This window comes from Eretmochelys imbricata, chromosome 25 (genome assembly GCF_965152235.1).
Source record: "Eretmochelys imbricata isolate rEreImb1 chromosome 25, rEreImb1.hap1, whole genome shotgun sequence".
In the NCBI taxonomy this organism is placed as follows: domain Eukaryota; kingdom Metazoa; phylum Chordata; order Testudines; family Cheloniidae; genus Eretmochelys; species Eretmochelys imbricata.
Genome location: NC_135596.1, coordinates 12,055,709 through 12,069,947, shown reverse-complemented (window position 1 = coordinate 12,069,947; position 14,239 = coordinate 12,055,709). Strand labels below are relative to the sequence as shown.

The window sequence follows — 14,239 nt, the reverse complement described above, 5'->3', positions numbered from 1 at the left end:
TAGCACAATTGGTTCCCTCCCACCCCTAATCCCCAAGTACCCATCAGTGGTGATGGGGCAAAGGGGTCGTCACCGTGTTTCTGGGGCGGTACTGTTGGGATTCTCACTGCTTTGCCCCAGCATAGGGGACGAACCATATCTCCCAGGGAATCACCACCCGGAAGGCAAGGCATCTCCTGCCAGCTGCACCCTTGCTTGGGAGAGCAGGGGCAAGGCAGCAAGGAGGAGTGCTGATCGGGGCATGGGCATCAGGCGCAGGCAGGGCCACATCTGATCTGCTGCAATTGTTAGCAGGAGCAATGGAGCAGAGCGGCATCCAACGAGGGCGGGAGACCATCAGCAGAGTGGAGTGGCTGGGCTAACAGACTCCTTTCTCCTCCCATAGTATCAAACTGAGTGTGTGTGTGTGTGTGTGTGTGTCGGGGGTGTGGGGAGGATGCAGTGTGTCTGTCACTGATCCAGTCAGATCCTACAGAGCGGAGAGGCCAAAAGCAGCTGGAAACACAGCAAGCTGGCCCAGCTGAACTTCATCTTCCATGATGCACTGCTTCCAAGAGAGGAGACCATGGTGCATCATGGGAGATGAAGTCTGGATGAGGAGCCTGGCCTATAGAGGAGACTGGGAGCATGAGGCACTGTGGGGGGCATTGCAGAAACAAAATACTTAAGAGGTTTTTTATTTTTTGCCAAAACCACCAAATTTGTCATGGAAAAACACCCCGATTTCCAACCAGCTCTACAGGGAACCTTCCACCACCATGCAATGGCAGGAGAGGGCACTAGCTGTCTAGTGTGGTGAGGATTTTTCTCCATTCTTTCTAAGCCGCACTGTGGGAGCACCAGTGATTAGCACAGAAAGCACGTTAGCGTAGGAAGGTGTTGAAGAACAGGGCAATGCCCCCTTCACTCCATGCTGGGGCACCGGCAGATGGGACTCACTCAGATTTTGGAGCAAGATGTCCTCGCAGCAAGTACTGACATGCTGGTGTGTAAAGAAGCAATTTTAAAAAAAAATCTATAATGTAGAACTCCAGGGCAGTGAGCTTTTCTCATCCACTTGCAGTTCAAATGGCGACATACCCAAACCATAGCCACCTCCATCTCCATCTGTTCCTGGTGGTATGTGGGGGGCTGATCCAAGGACATCTTATAAAGAAGGAGTTGATGTGCACCTGGAGGGTTGAAAAGGCTCAGAGACATTCCACAGAGCTAGAGGCAGGGAATCCACCACCTCAAGCCTGATCCCTTTTGAATCCAGAATGCCTTTTGCCAGAAGCTGGGAATGGACGACAGGGGATGGATCACTGGATGATTCCCTGTTCTGTTCATTCCCACCTGGCATTGGCCACTGTCAGAAGACAGGACACTGGGCTAGATGGACCTTTGGTCTGACCCAGTATGGCCATTCTTATGAATCCAGCCCCTGGGGTGGAGACAAAGCTGGAAGGAGGGCTGTACATTTCTGGTTCTGCAATGGCTTGTGAGAACAGCTGATTTCTGTCAAAAATGCTAATGAGGTTTCAGTGAATTGGGTTCTAACAGGAATCTAATGGGATTTCAGTGATTTGAGATTTTTAAAAAAAAAATGGGGCCAGAAATGGAATGAAGATGGCTGATGGGGTCTTGGTGCCACTGAATCCTAACCCTGAGGTGACTCGGGTTGGAGTCTAGGTTCCAAAACCCACCCCTAGGCCTAAACTGAGCTGCATTCAAACAGCATCCATCCACGGGCTGGCAGAGCGGTGTAGAGTGAATCTTAGGCTGACTTGGCAGGATCCTTTTGTTCAGACCCTTTCCCCGGGTTCCAGCTGAGACATGTTTTGTCTGGATACATGCCTATGGGCCTGTCAGTGCTTCCCCAGTGCAACTGCTGGCAGATAAGGAAGGGAATCCAGGAGGCTAGGAGCAGCCTGAGCACAGTGAGAAGAAAAGGATGACTTGTGGCACCTTAGAGACTAACCAATTTATTTGAGCATAAGCTTTTGTGAGCTACAGCTCACTTAATCGGATGCATCACTCACTTCTCGGTCCCCAGTACTTAGAGAGGGGATTGGGATTCATGATACCTTGGTTCTATTTCCAGCTGTGGGAGGAGCCTTTGATCTACTGGTTGGGCTGGGAAGCTGGGCAACAGGACTCCTGGATTCTATTCCATCACTGACTCTCTGTGTGGCCTTGTGTGTGGATCACTTCATTGCTCTGTGCCTCAGTTTCCCCATCTATAAAATAGGAAAGATAATACCAACCCACCACACACGCGGCTTGCAAGGCCAAAAAAGCCAATATTTATAAAGCTCTTTGAGATCCTTGGAAGAAAACAGTCTTCACTCTTAGTTGGTTGTAACAAATCAGAGACTGTGTATTTTCAAGCAATTTAAAGAGGGGAACTACACACCGGGGCAAGGTATCTCCCTCACTCCAGGTAGGGCTCCATAGATAAACAATTGAGGCACGCCTTTATACCTTTTTGCTACAGGCAATAATGATCACAGCTGCAGTTTGTTTATACATATTCTTACCTGCTATCTTATTTTTCTCAACAAATTCTGCAACAGTCTACATTCCAATTTTATCAAAGCAAGGTCAAAAAACAGCATCTCAGACAATTTTTCGAACTGCCTAGCACAAGCCCCGCTTCTACGAATCTCGTGCTATTAATAGTAAGGTTAGCCTGTCTTCTGCAGGGCTCTTGCCTAGCACAAAATGACTACTACACTTCCACAGGGAGGAGCCTTTGATCTACTGGTTGGGGTAGGAAGCTGGGCAACAGGACTCCTAGATTCTATTCCATCACTGACTCACTGTGTGGCCTTGTGTGTGGATCACTTCATGCTCTGTGCCTCAGTTTCCCCATCTATAAAATAGGGATGATAATACCAACCCACTACACAGGTGGCTTGCAAGGCCAAAAAAGCCAATATTTATAAAGCTCTTTGAGATCCCTGGATGAGAGATGCTCTAGAAGGGCAGGAGAGTGGGGTGAGGGGAGGTATTTTTTCATGTTTTGTGTGTATAAAAAGATCTACACTTTCCACAGTATGCATCCGATGAAGTGAGCTGTAGCTCACGAAAGCTTATGCTCAAATAAATTGGTTAGTCTCTAAGGTGCCACAAGTACTCCTTTTCTTTTTGCGAATACAGACTAACATGGCTGCTACTCTGAAAAAAGAGGGAGAAATCCTGCCTTCAGGCTCGGGAAGGCAGAGCTGGGTTCAGCACCAGCCCACAGATCCCCGTGGGCAGGCGATGATCCTTAGTAGAGTTCCCATAACCGAGTTCTTCCACAGCTCAAGGGACGGTCCGAATATGGGGCCTGAGATTTTAGAGAGAACAGGGTCAGAACCAGGCCTTCAACCCCAGCGCCTCTGAACTTGGTGACGTTCTGGATCTGGATCCAGATCCTAACTCCGGTCCCTTCCTAGATGCCCGTCCCCCGGGCTGCGGAGGCCCCGCTGAGCTATAGTAAGGAAGAGAGGCTGGGATGGAGGTGTGCCTGCCCCATAGTCTCTCTGCCAGGCTGAACAGGCCCTAGGGAAGCTGCAGTTTTGCCCCGCCCAGCGAGGGAGCTAGGATGCGAGCATCCCCAGACACAGACTCAGGCAGCCTCCGTGTTGCTAGGTAACCAGGCCAGAGGATTTTGTGATGCCAGTCACGCTGCTGAAGTTCCCACCCCTCCCTCAGGGCCGCGGCGCTTCCTGCAAAGGGGTCTCCTCGTTCAGCGCTCTCCTCCGGGATGGTCAGGCAGGTACCAGGGCCAGCCGCCAAGAGGGAGTCCCAGTTTGGGGCCTGCCAGCTCAGAGCCTGGAGTGGTGTGAGGAGGGGCTCAGACCCAGACCTGGCATTTTCCTTTCTGGGTGCTGCTGATCTGTGGGGAGGGTCCCCGGGAGGGGCGGGGGGCAGCTGTGGGTGGATTGGGGCAAGAACAGGCTTTGGCTCACCGTTGCGCTGCTCCCACCAGGTGCCCTGTTTGTACCCCTGCTACCTCCAGGGGTCATGCGCCATGAGCGGCTTCCTGAGCAACCCTGCAGTCATCTGCACCAGCAGGTGCTTTGAAGATGGCACCAGTGCCAAGGATTCCGGGGCCCCTGTCTGGGAACGACCGGTACCCAGTAAACATGGCACTGCCGGGCCTTGTTGGAGGGGACAGCAGGGGGGCTGAAATGCCGCAGATAGAGAAGCTAGGCGTGGGATGGGCTGATGGATGAGTGGACATGGAGCCGGCTGAGAACAGACAAGCTCACTCCAGGCGCAGACTCGTTGGTGGGGGTCTGAGCTGGGATTTGACATGGAAACGGCAATCTGGCTGGTGTCTGTGGTCACGAAGAGACCGTGCTGGCCCGCGGTTCTTGTTTCCACGTGAGAGCTGGGGACGGTGGCCTCTGAAACCTTCGGATCCGGCCCAGGTGGGGACAGTGACTGTATAGGAATGGTGCAGCCTGCCTTTAAATAGCTTGTGAACCCTCAAGTGGTGCCCACCGTGTTCGATATCTGAGTATGCATGCCACCAGGCCAGGCCTGCTTGTGTCCAGTGAACGTGGCGACCTGGGCAAAGCTCTGCCCGTCTGGTTTCTCCATACTATCCTTGTTGTGTAAAGACACAACCGTGGCCCAGGGCTGATCCCAGCTGAGGGCCATCCAGGGGTTCTTATGTGAAGTGAGTTTGGCGGTGGGTCTCCACACGTGCCCAGCCGGCCCCGGGCACTGACACGCTCCACAGGCAGAGGGACAAAGATCCAGTGGCCCAGGAGTGGGTCCTGGCAGCTGGGGAACGTGTGCCGGGAAGCCAGCTCCGCTGGTTGCTTCCCGGGCCAGCTGTGGGTGTGACTGTCCCTCTGTCTCCGCAGGGCTGGGATTTCAACCCCGGGTGGGGGCAGGCAGGGGAGGCCGATGCGTGCCAGGCAGCCAGCAAAGCCTGCCGCAAGCCCCCCGCATGGCTTCCCCCCACCACCCCCGGCCAGGAGAGGGCTGCGCCCCTGAGTCCCCCTATCTCCAGCTGCGAGAGGCGGCGGGGGGAGGTGGGGGGGGAGAGGAAGGAGGGGGCACGATCCGCCCCGCCCTGCAAGCAGGTGCTGGGGGGGTGGACTGAGCCGTCCCTGCGCTTCCTCTCCCTTTAAGGGGGGGCAGGTACCAGGACCCCCCCCAAAGCTGTATCCGAGGGGACGCTGATTGCAACCCCCCCTCCCCAGCTCCTATTCCTGGGCGCCCCCCCCAGTTCCTTTGTTTCGCTGCCCCGGGCTCGCCATGGAAACCGGGGCAGGAGCCGAGCCGCGCGCACACGCTCCCCCCGCCCCAATTCAGCCCGACCCCCCCCCCCCCCGCCCGCAGCCCCAGGCTTTGTGCGCGCTCGCAGCCGCAGCAGGATCGGCAGCCGCCCTGCCCGGGCGCCCGAGCGGCTCCAGCGCCCCCGGGGGATCGCGGCGGCCGCCGGAGGGACGCGCTGGGGCAGAAGCAGCCCCGCGGCCCCCTTTGTCCGGGCCGGGGCCGGCGAGGTGAGTGGCCGGGGCGGGGCGGGCACCGGGCTCTTCCCCGCCCCAGCGGCCGGACAAAGGGCTGGAGCCCGGCGGGGGCGGGGGGGGGGGGCTCCGAGTGGCACAGACCCCCCCCCCCCATCTCCAGGCCAGCGGGTCCCACTGCAGACCTGCTGGGCGACCGGGTGGGGCTGGCTTGGCCCCATCCCCAAGCCCCCCAAGGCCGGGGGGGCGCCCCCCTGCCCAGCCCCACGGGTGGGCTCCGGCGGTCCCGGCACCGGGTCCGCTTCCCTCGGGCAGGACTTGGGGAAAGTTTCCGGGGGCGTGGATCGCTGGGGGGGGGGGGGCAGCTTGTCAGGGTCAACCCCCCCCGCTGGCTCCGATGCGAAGGTGCAGCCCGATTCCCTGAGCCTGTCACCCGCATGGGGCGGGGGGGACGGAACACGCCCCCCCCCCCCGCACTCCCCACGGAGCCTGGCCCCTGTCGCGATCCCCCGCCGCGGCAGCTGGGCGTTTTGTGCCTTGGCATCCGAGGCTGGAGCTGGCACGACGGGGGGGGGGGGCCCGCTAGGGGGCGCCCCTCCCGCGTATAGCCCGCGGGCTGCAATACAAGCGGGGACCCTTCCACGGGCTGCAGCTAGGAGCCTCAGCCCTGCCCCAGCGGGGCTCTGGCAGGGTTGGGAAGCAAAGGGAGGGGACTCAGACCATACCTGTAACCACCCCCCCTTGGCCCCACCTGCTGGCATGTTGAATACAACAGCCTGGCCAAGCTGCAACCTGCTGCAGCCTCAGTGTCTTGCAGGGATCCGGAGAATGGACAAAGTCGGACGCCCTGCAAACAGGTCCCGCAAGCTGCGACCCCAGCCAGGCCCTGGGCTCCCCCCCAGCTCCCCCTCTTCGGGCCAGGATGGTGGATTCAAGGCACCCCTTGTTTTGCCCTTCTCTCTCGTAATCGCCCCTCCCTGCCCGCATGCTGCCCTGCTTTTTACCCCTCCCACCCCCACCCTCCTTTTCCAGCCTCCCCAGAGCAATGCAGGTGAGGTGGCTGGATCCTTCCATGCAGCCAGCAGTCATGCACCATTCCCTACAGTGCCTCCTGCTGGGAGAGGCTGGGACTGGAGTTCCTGGGAGTCCCCTCTCCCCCCGCCTGCAGTCAGCGCTCCTGCCCTCCTCGCTCCAGTGCTGGGTTGGAGTAACTATGATCTTCCCCCACGGACAGCACTCCTGCCCCACCCACTTCCCCTTGAGTGCCACTAAACTAACGCTTGCCGTGTGTCTCGTTGCCTAGGCTGACCCAGGTGAACCCCCGTCGCTTGCCCCTTGAGCTGACACCATGATCTCCCCAAAAGAGAAGTCCAAGGCCCCCAAGGATAGCATGACACTCCTTCCATGCTTCTACTTTGTGGAGGTGAGCAGAGGCTTTTCAAGGGGACCCAGAGCACAGCAGGGTGGGGGCGTGTGCTGCCTTTTGAGCCCCATCCCTGCAGCGAGGCGGAAGCCGAGTGTGTGGGGGGAATGTGAGATGCTTTCTCAGGAGCCAGCTGAGCCCTGCAGGGGCTGAGGACGGGGAAATGGGAGATGATTCCATTTCTGGGGCTGATTCTCAGTTACTCCTTTCCTGTGCCTGGGGCCCGGATGGAAGAGTGTTAAGGTGGCTTTAATCTGCCTTTGTCCTTCCTTTACTTTGAGGCTGTGGATGGGTCTGCTCAACCCGTGGTGTGGATGGGCAGAGACGCTGGGCCTCAGGGGAGGAATTAACAAGACAGAGTGTCTGCTTAACATTTCTATTGCAGCAGCCACTAGAGACTGGAGCCTGGTTGTGACAGGTGCTGTACAGACACATAGGAAAGAGACTGTCCAATGGTTAGAGCAGGTGTGACTGGGAGTCAGGACTCCTGGGTTCTATTCCCAGCTAGAGGAGGGGAGTGTGGTCGTGGAATGACTGGGAGCCTTGAGGCCCATGAAGGCAGGTCTGTAGGGTGGCAGGGGGATGAAACTGAGCCCACTGGACCATGCTCCTGACCCGCCTCTTTGCTTCCTTCCTGCTCCTCGCCCAGCTCCCGATCGTGGCTTCGTCCATCGTGACGCTGTATTTCCTGGAGTTGACCGACCTCTTCAAGCCAGCCAAGGTGGGGTTCCAGTGCTACGACCGGGCCCTGTCCATGCCGTACGTGGAGACCAACGAGGAGATGATCCCCCTGCTGATGCTTCTCAGCCTGGCCTTCGCTGCTCCTGCTGCCTCGGTAAGTAGCTGGGGCCAAGCCCGGGGGGGCTTCTCTTTCCGCCTGGGCCAGGAGGGCTGAGACAAGGGGGCAAGGGAAGGGAGAGACCTGGAGGAACCTTCTGGAGAGGGGGGTGGGCAGATTCCGCCTGGCCTTGAGTTCACCTCCCTTCTTCAGAGACTGCAGGGGCCCGTACAGTTCCAGGCACAGGCTACGGCAGCCCAAACTTGTGCCCCTTCTTCATAGGCCCCTCTGCCCCAATGTCCCCAGCACCAGCCACCTGGTACGATAGGGCAATGGTAGAGTGTGCGGGAGGGGGATGTGTGTTGTGTTGGGAATGCAGTAGCTGGGAGCTCCCTCCACAGCCAGCGCTCCTGCCCCGCTCCCTACAGCGTCCCCTGCTGGGAGAGGGTAGGACCTGCCCCTGTGCCAAAATCTCTACATTTATACCTCTTGCTCTGACTTGCCAACACACCCTCCTGCCTACAAGCCTGTGTGGCCCACACTGAGTTCTGCTCTTCCCCCCAGATCATGGTCGGGGAAGGCATCATCTACTGCCTGCAGTCCAAGCTGAAGGGGCGCAGCGGGTCGGAGGGGAGCATCAACGCCGGCGGTTGCAACTTCAACTCCTTCCTGCGCAGGACTGTAAGGTTTGTGGGTAGGTTTTGCCGCAGTCCTGGCCTGGAGCCTTTCAGTTCTTCGTATCTGGGGGGATCCTCCTTCTGAAGCTGCCCAGGGCCTGGATGAAGAGGGGGCGGCCATGGAGGAGCCTGCATGGGAAGCATGTGCAGCTCGGAGCGTGATATCCAGCAGCACGGAGATCAGTGTGGGCTCCAAAGCCCACGTTCATCCTCAGCGTTAGTGTCTCTCTGGTTGCCCCTGCCACGACGTGGATGCCCTTGGCCTCTCTCCCCGTCATGGGCCCGTTCCGCTGCCCTCGTGCTGTAGGCTTTGTGGCCACCACCCCAGTGGTGGCTGCATTTCACTGGGATTTGAGTCTGCGCCGCGCTTGGGGAGGGAAAGTGCTGTGGAAATGGAAAATGTTTATTGCCCTGTGGGGCTTCCACACCTGGCCTTGACCCAAACCTGGGAGGGGTGAGGCAGGTGGGAGGGGGATTGGGAAGATGGACAGAGGGGCTGGGGGGAGAGGCAGGTGGGAGGGGGCAGAGGAACATCGGTGACTTCCCAGTGGCTGAGGCTCTAATCCGTGACCCGCTCATGGTTTCCCCAGGGGTCCACGTGTTCGGACTCTGTGCCACCGCCCTGGTGACTGACGTGATCCAGCTGGCCACCGGCTACCACGCCCCCTTTTTCCTGACGGTCTGCAAGCCCAACTACACGCTGCTGGGGATCTCCTGTGACTCCAACCCTTACATCACCCAGGACATCTGCTCGGGCCACGACCAGAATGCGATTCTCTCTGCCAGGTACGTCCCGTGCAGTCCAGAGCCAAAGGACTCGGCTTGAGGGACCCTGCCCCCGACGGCCCCAAAGGAAGGGAGTACAAGGCTGTCTCTTCTCACCCACACCCCGCCGGGCCCCGCTGCATGTATCATGCTGGGATCCGGCCACCCACCGTGCCGCAGCAAGGTCCCTGCCAGCACTAGCCCAGGCTGCTCGAGCTGTCCTTTGCTTCCCTTTTGCAGGAAGACTTTCCCGTCCCAGCATGCCACGCTGTCAGCTTTCGCCGCTGTCTACGTGTCGGTGAGTTCACCCGCCTCTCTCCTTATCTCCCTGACTTGCAACCTACAGGCTGATGCAAGCAAGTATGTGAAGTCCACAGACACGCGCCTGCCTCCATGCTTACATTTCGGTCCCTCGCCATGCCCCTGTACAGCTCCTTCCCCAGGCAAGCCCCCTCACTGTACGCCCCCCCCAACACACACGTGCTGCTCCACACACATGCAGACAGCTTTGGTGCACCCCCCATGGATACATGCACACAGTCCCCTGCCTTATGCAAATGCAAACACACCTACGGTGCCCCCCGATACAATCAAATGCCCCCTCAACATGCACCCATGTGTGCAAACACACAGAGTGCTTTGCTCTCTCTCTTTCTCACACACACACGCAAAACAGCATACAGCTAACATAACCCTCACCCTCCTGGGACTAGCCGAGGTGCCCCCATGAACCAGAAGGGCCTGGGCAGTCCATGCAGGGAGGGGGGTCACCCACCAACACAGGAGGTCGCATCCTTGGCTGCCCAGCCAGCCCCGTCCATTTGCTGGGCCAGCGCTCGACCCGTGGCTCTGACAGGCCCCCGCTCTCCCCTCCTCTGGCCAGATGTATTTCAACTCCATCATCTCAGACAGCACCAAGCTTCTGAAGCCCATCCTGGTCTTCGCCTTTGCCATCGCTGCCGGCGTCTGCGGTTTGACCCAGATCACCCAGTACCGCAGCCACCCTATCGACGTCTACGTGGGCTTCCTCATCGGCTCGGGGATTGCCGCCTACCTGGTGAGTTCACGCCCCCGGGGGGGGGAGCCAGGCTCAGGGAGCTGAGCTTAGAGCCCCTGCCGAGAGGAAGGGCCTTTGCGTCTCCCTCAAGGGGTTGGTGTCAGTCACTGGCATTAGGAGTGATGGAAGCGCCCTAAAAGTGGGGAGCCCGCGGGCGCCCAAACTGTGATTGGATGGCTGCCGTGTGGTCTGACCCCTGAGCTTTCTCGCCCCCTCAGGCGTACCACGCCGTGGGCAACTTCCAAGCACCGACCGAGAGGGCCCCGGCCAACCCCCCCACCAAGGACGCCTTGCGGGCCCTGACCCAGCGCGGCCACGACTCGGTGTACCACCAGAATAAGTCGGTCAGCACTGACGAGCTCAACCCCCAGACCCGGCTGGACGGGGTGAACCGCCAGGTCCAGCGGGAGAAGAACTCCCTGGGCAGCCTGAAACGGGCCAGCGTGGACGTGGACCTGCTGGCCCCCCGCAGCCCCATGGGCAAGGAGAACATGGTCACCTTCAGCAACACCCTGCCGCGGGTCAACACCCCCTCCATGGACGACCCCGCCCGGCGCCACATGACCATCCACGTGCCAGTAGACGCCTGCCGCTCCAAGCAGCTCATCACTGAGTGGAAGCAGAAATCCCTGGAGGGCCGGAGTATGACGCTGGCCGAGGAGGCCAGCGGGCACGCGAGGGCTGGCTCAGACTCAGTGGGCGCGGATGAAGAGGAGCACGTCCCCTCCTCACTCTACCCGACAGTGCAGGCCCGCACGGCCGAGCGGGCTGCCATGGGGCCCCGGGTTCTCATCCAGCCCCGGCCAGGGGCGTCCCAGCTGGTTCACATCCCCGAGGAGAGCCAAGGCACCGCCAACATCTCACCCACCAGCAGCTCGGCCGTGCGGGCCAAGTGGATGATGATGGCGGAGAAGGGGGCGGGCCAGCGGGTGGCCAACCCGCCTCGGCTCATGCAGGTCATCGCCATGTCCAAGCAGCAGGGCCTGGTGTCGGTCACCCCCAAGCACTCGGAGACCTCCTCGTCCTCCACCAGCTCCGACTCTTCCCAGTACCGCTCGCCGTCAGAGCGGGACAGCTCCAGCATCATCACCATCGACGCCCACGCCCCGCACCACCCTGTGGTGCACCTCTCCTCCGGCAACGGGCCCTGGGAGTGGAAGGTGGCCCAGAAAGGCTCGGATGGGCAAGAAGCCTACGAGCTGAACGAGATGGGCAAGGATTACCGGGGCTTCCGGCCCACCAGGAGCGCCGGCGTCTCCCCGGGCTCCTCCGTCAGCGACATCGAGCAAGACGAGCCGCGCTACGGCAGCGTGGCCACCATCAACGTGGCGACGGGAGGGGGTGGGGCGGCGGAGCGGGGCGAGGGCATGCCGGAGAACGTGCTAGGCCCCACCAGCCGAGAGTCCACCCTGCGGAGGAAGCCCACCAGCCTCACGGTCAGCGAGAAGGACGGCCACACAGACAACGAGGCGGAAAACTACTACAAGAAAATCCAAGCCAACCGGAGATTTAAGGAGTAATTCCCTCCCCAGCTTCCACCCCACCTGCCCCAACCCAGGGCAGCTGTCCAGAGCGGGGTACCTGCCTCCGTGGGCGTCTCCACTGCTGAACTACACAATCAACGCACTCCATGTGCTGCGGCTTTGGGAGAAGGCCAGGACCAGGGCGGGTGCGAGCATCTCGTCTTCGGGGGGCCTCCAGGGATTTCTATACAGCACCCTCAAAGCGGAGCAGCACATGGAGAAGATGTTGCGAGCGCCGGATGGGAGGGGTGGACTAGAAGATGCAGGGACTGCAGAATTCTTCTCTAAGGCGTTAAAACAACAAGCCCTCCGTGGGACTCCAAATGTCCAACCAGGGGAAGAATTTTCCGTGTTTATTTATTTGTTAACCAGGTGCTGACGGGTCCCGGGAGGGTTTTAGTTTATTCGGATGTTGCGATGGTGGGGTGGGAGAGAATGAATGACCTTGACAGTCAGGACCCAGGAGTCCTGGCTACCAATTGAGGGAACTGGCTCCAGCCTTGCATGTGGATTTGTTTGCCTCGCTCGTTGGGAGCTGGTAGCCAACGGATCCAGTCGCCAGCGGCTACCTGGATGGCGTCCTGTGTCACGTCCTCCTCCGTCTGTTTTATTTGCAGGGGGGCATGTCCGGCCACCGACTGAACTCCTGGCTGCTGTCGGACTCTGTAAATAGCTCCCTGGTTGCGTACACGGTGAGGAAGGGGTATTAGCCAGGGCTTAGAGGCTGCCCCGAGATTTTTCAGGGGCCTTTTATTCAGGTGTCAGTGCTGGCCAGTCCACTCCTTGCCCTCTGTGCTGAGCCGCACAGAGATGCCGAGGGACAATTGACCCTCACCCCTTGTACTCCCTATGGGCGGTCAGAGGAGGCTGACAGACTAAGCTTTCCAGGGGGGCACTTGGCTTAGCCGCCCATCAGCCAAGGACACCTGGATAAATAACCCTCCGTGCTTTGCTGCGGCTACCAGGCTGCTTAGTCCTGCTGCCGCTTTACCACCCCCTCCTGGCACAAGTGTGATACAGGGCATAGGCGTCCCAGGCCGGATCCTGGCTTTGGAAGAGCAGCCCTGTTCAATTAACAGACGGCATCCGGGCTGCGGAGGGGTGCAACCTGATTGCGCTGATTAAATTGTCTCTCGTCTCGCTGTCCCTTGGGCGAGACAGCGACCAGAGCTGCCAACGCAGGGGGTGGGGGGGAAGCTTGCACACCAGCTTTGTGATGTGAGCTGGTGGGATTTTATTTATTTATTTTTTAAATAGCGCGGGAAAGTTTGATGGCATCTTCGTGATGCTTTTGTCGTCATTGCCCCCCCCCATTAAAAACGGCCCCCGTTTCCCCTGGTTCCCCACCGAACCCAATCCACAGTCGAGCTGGTCACCGCTTAGTCGCCGTGTGGGCCTGATCTCAAGCCTAGCGACATCTTCCAGCCATTGACTTCAGTGGGCTTTTCAGCAGGGCCCCTGTGTGGCCCAGGCAGGAGACGGCAATGGGACAGGGGAAGGCGGAGGGACCGGAAATGGGTGTCATGTCCCCCCTGGCTCTAGCCAGCAGCTGTGTGAGACCCCGTGGCCTTTGTGTGGCCTCCAGGCATCTGTCTCCGTAGCCACAACGGCTAACTGGTCAGGAGCGGTGGGAGAGCTGTGAGCTGGAAGGCCGGTGGGTGAACGGGAAGCATGCGTACAGGGGTGGGTGTTTGCATAAGGGGATAAATACACTCTAGAGAGATGGGGTGGTCCTAGCTGGGATCTGTGCCACTGGGGAGGAGGGTGCGGGGAGCTAACGCTGGGGGGTCGCGGGAGGGGAATTACATAGTGGAATAACAGGCCTAGATCCCTTACATTGCCAAATGCTACCGGTGCTATCAGCCAAGCTCATCAAGACAGGGCATGTGTAGATCCCTTCAGCCCAGGCACTCCTTCGTCCCTCGCCAGTCCGCTTGGAGGGGGTGCAATTAGAAGGGTTCCTCTGATCCTGCAGCGCTCTTCCATTTCTCATGGGCAGCCACGTTTCTGGCTCGCCGGGGAACTTCAAGGGAGAGCGGTGAGGATGGAGCCCTGCTTGGTCCCCCGGCAGCGGGCGAGACAGGGCGCGTCCCCCCCCCTTCGAGGGAGCTTCGTGGCTGCTGGAGCTTGGGGAGGGGAGTTACTGGCGTCATGGTAGGAAACTGACCCAGAGATGCAACCTCTGCCATTCCTTACCCCGCTCTGCAGGGGTGGGAGCACCGGGGCTCCAGGAGGGCTGGATCAGGTTGGAGGGGGAGGGAACACCCCACCACTAAACCAATCCCCAAACTGTAAATGCATCTGTCAGGCGATGTCTGAACCTGCTGTGTTTGTAAGGAAATAAATGAATGAACCTGTGTCTCTCTCTCCACATCAGCCTGGCTGGGGCGGGAGGGCAGAGTCTGTTGTCCGGCAGATCAGTGACTGGAAACCTTTTTAAAATTCCCTTGCCCCAGTGTGGGAATTTCCTGCCTGCGATGGAGTCGTCTCCTGCCCCCCATCGCTCTGCCTGCTGCTCCTTGCCCTTGTGCAAAGTCGCGACTTGCCCCTGGTTCGCATGAAA

General features: G+C 59.4%; 1 protein-coding gene across 2 annotated transcripts in view; it reads left to right on the top strand.

Annotated features, from left to right (window-relative positions):
• The window catches only part of PLPPR3 (phospholipid phosphatase related 3), a 38,391-nt gene extending 24,356 nt beyond the window's left edge, over nt 1–14,035 (top strand). For both annotated transcript variants that reach the window (XM_077841895.1, XM_077841894.1), the window contains 7 exons: nt 6,757–6,876; nt 7,526–7,711; nt 8,219–8,348; nt 8,922–9,117; nt 9,337–9,394; nt 9,980–10,153; nt 10,372–14,035. In XM_077841895.1, the coding sequence (XP_077698021.1) occupies nt 6,802–6,876; nt 7,526–7,711; nt 8,219–8,348; nt 8,922–9,117; nt 9,337–9,394; nt 9,980–10,153; nt 10,372–11,673 (2,121 nt within the window). In that variant the 5' untranslated portion in view covers nt 6,757–6,801 and the 3' untranslated portion in view covers nt 11,674–14,035. The remainder of the gene's footprint in view (nt 1–6,756; nt 6,877–7,525; nt 7,712–8,218; nt 8,349–8,921; nt 9,118–9,336; nt 9,395–9,979; nt 10,154–10,371) is intronic.
• Nucleotides 14,036–14,239: the final 204 nt, after the last annotated feature.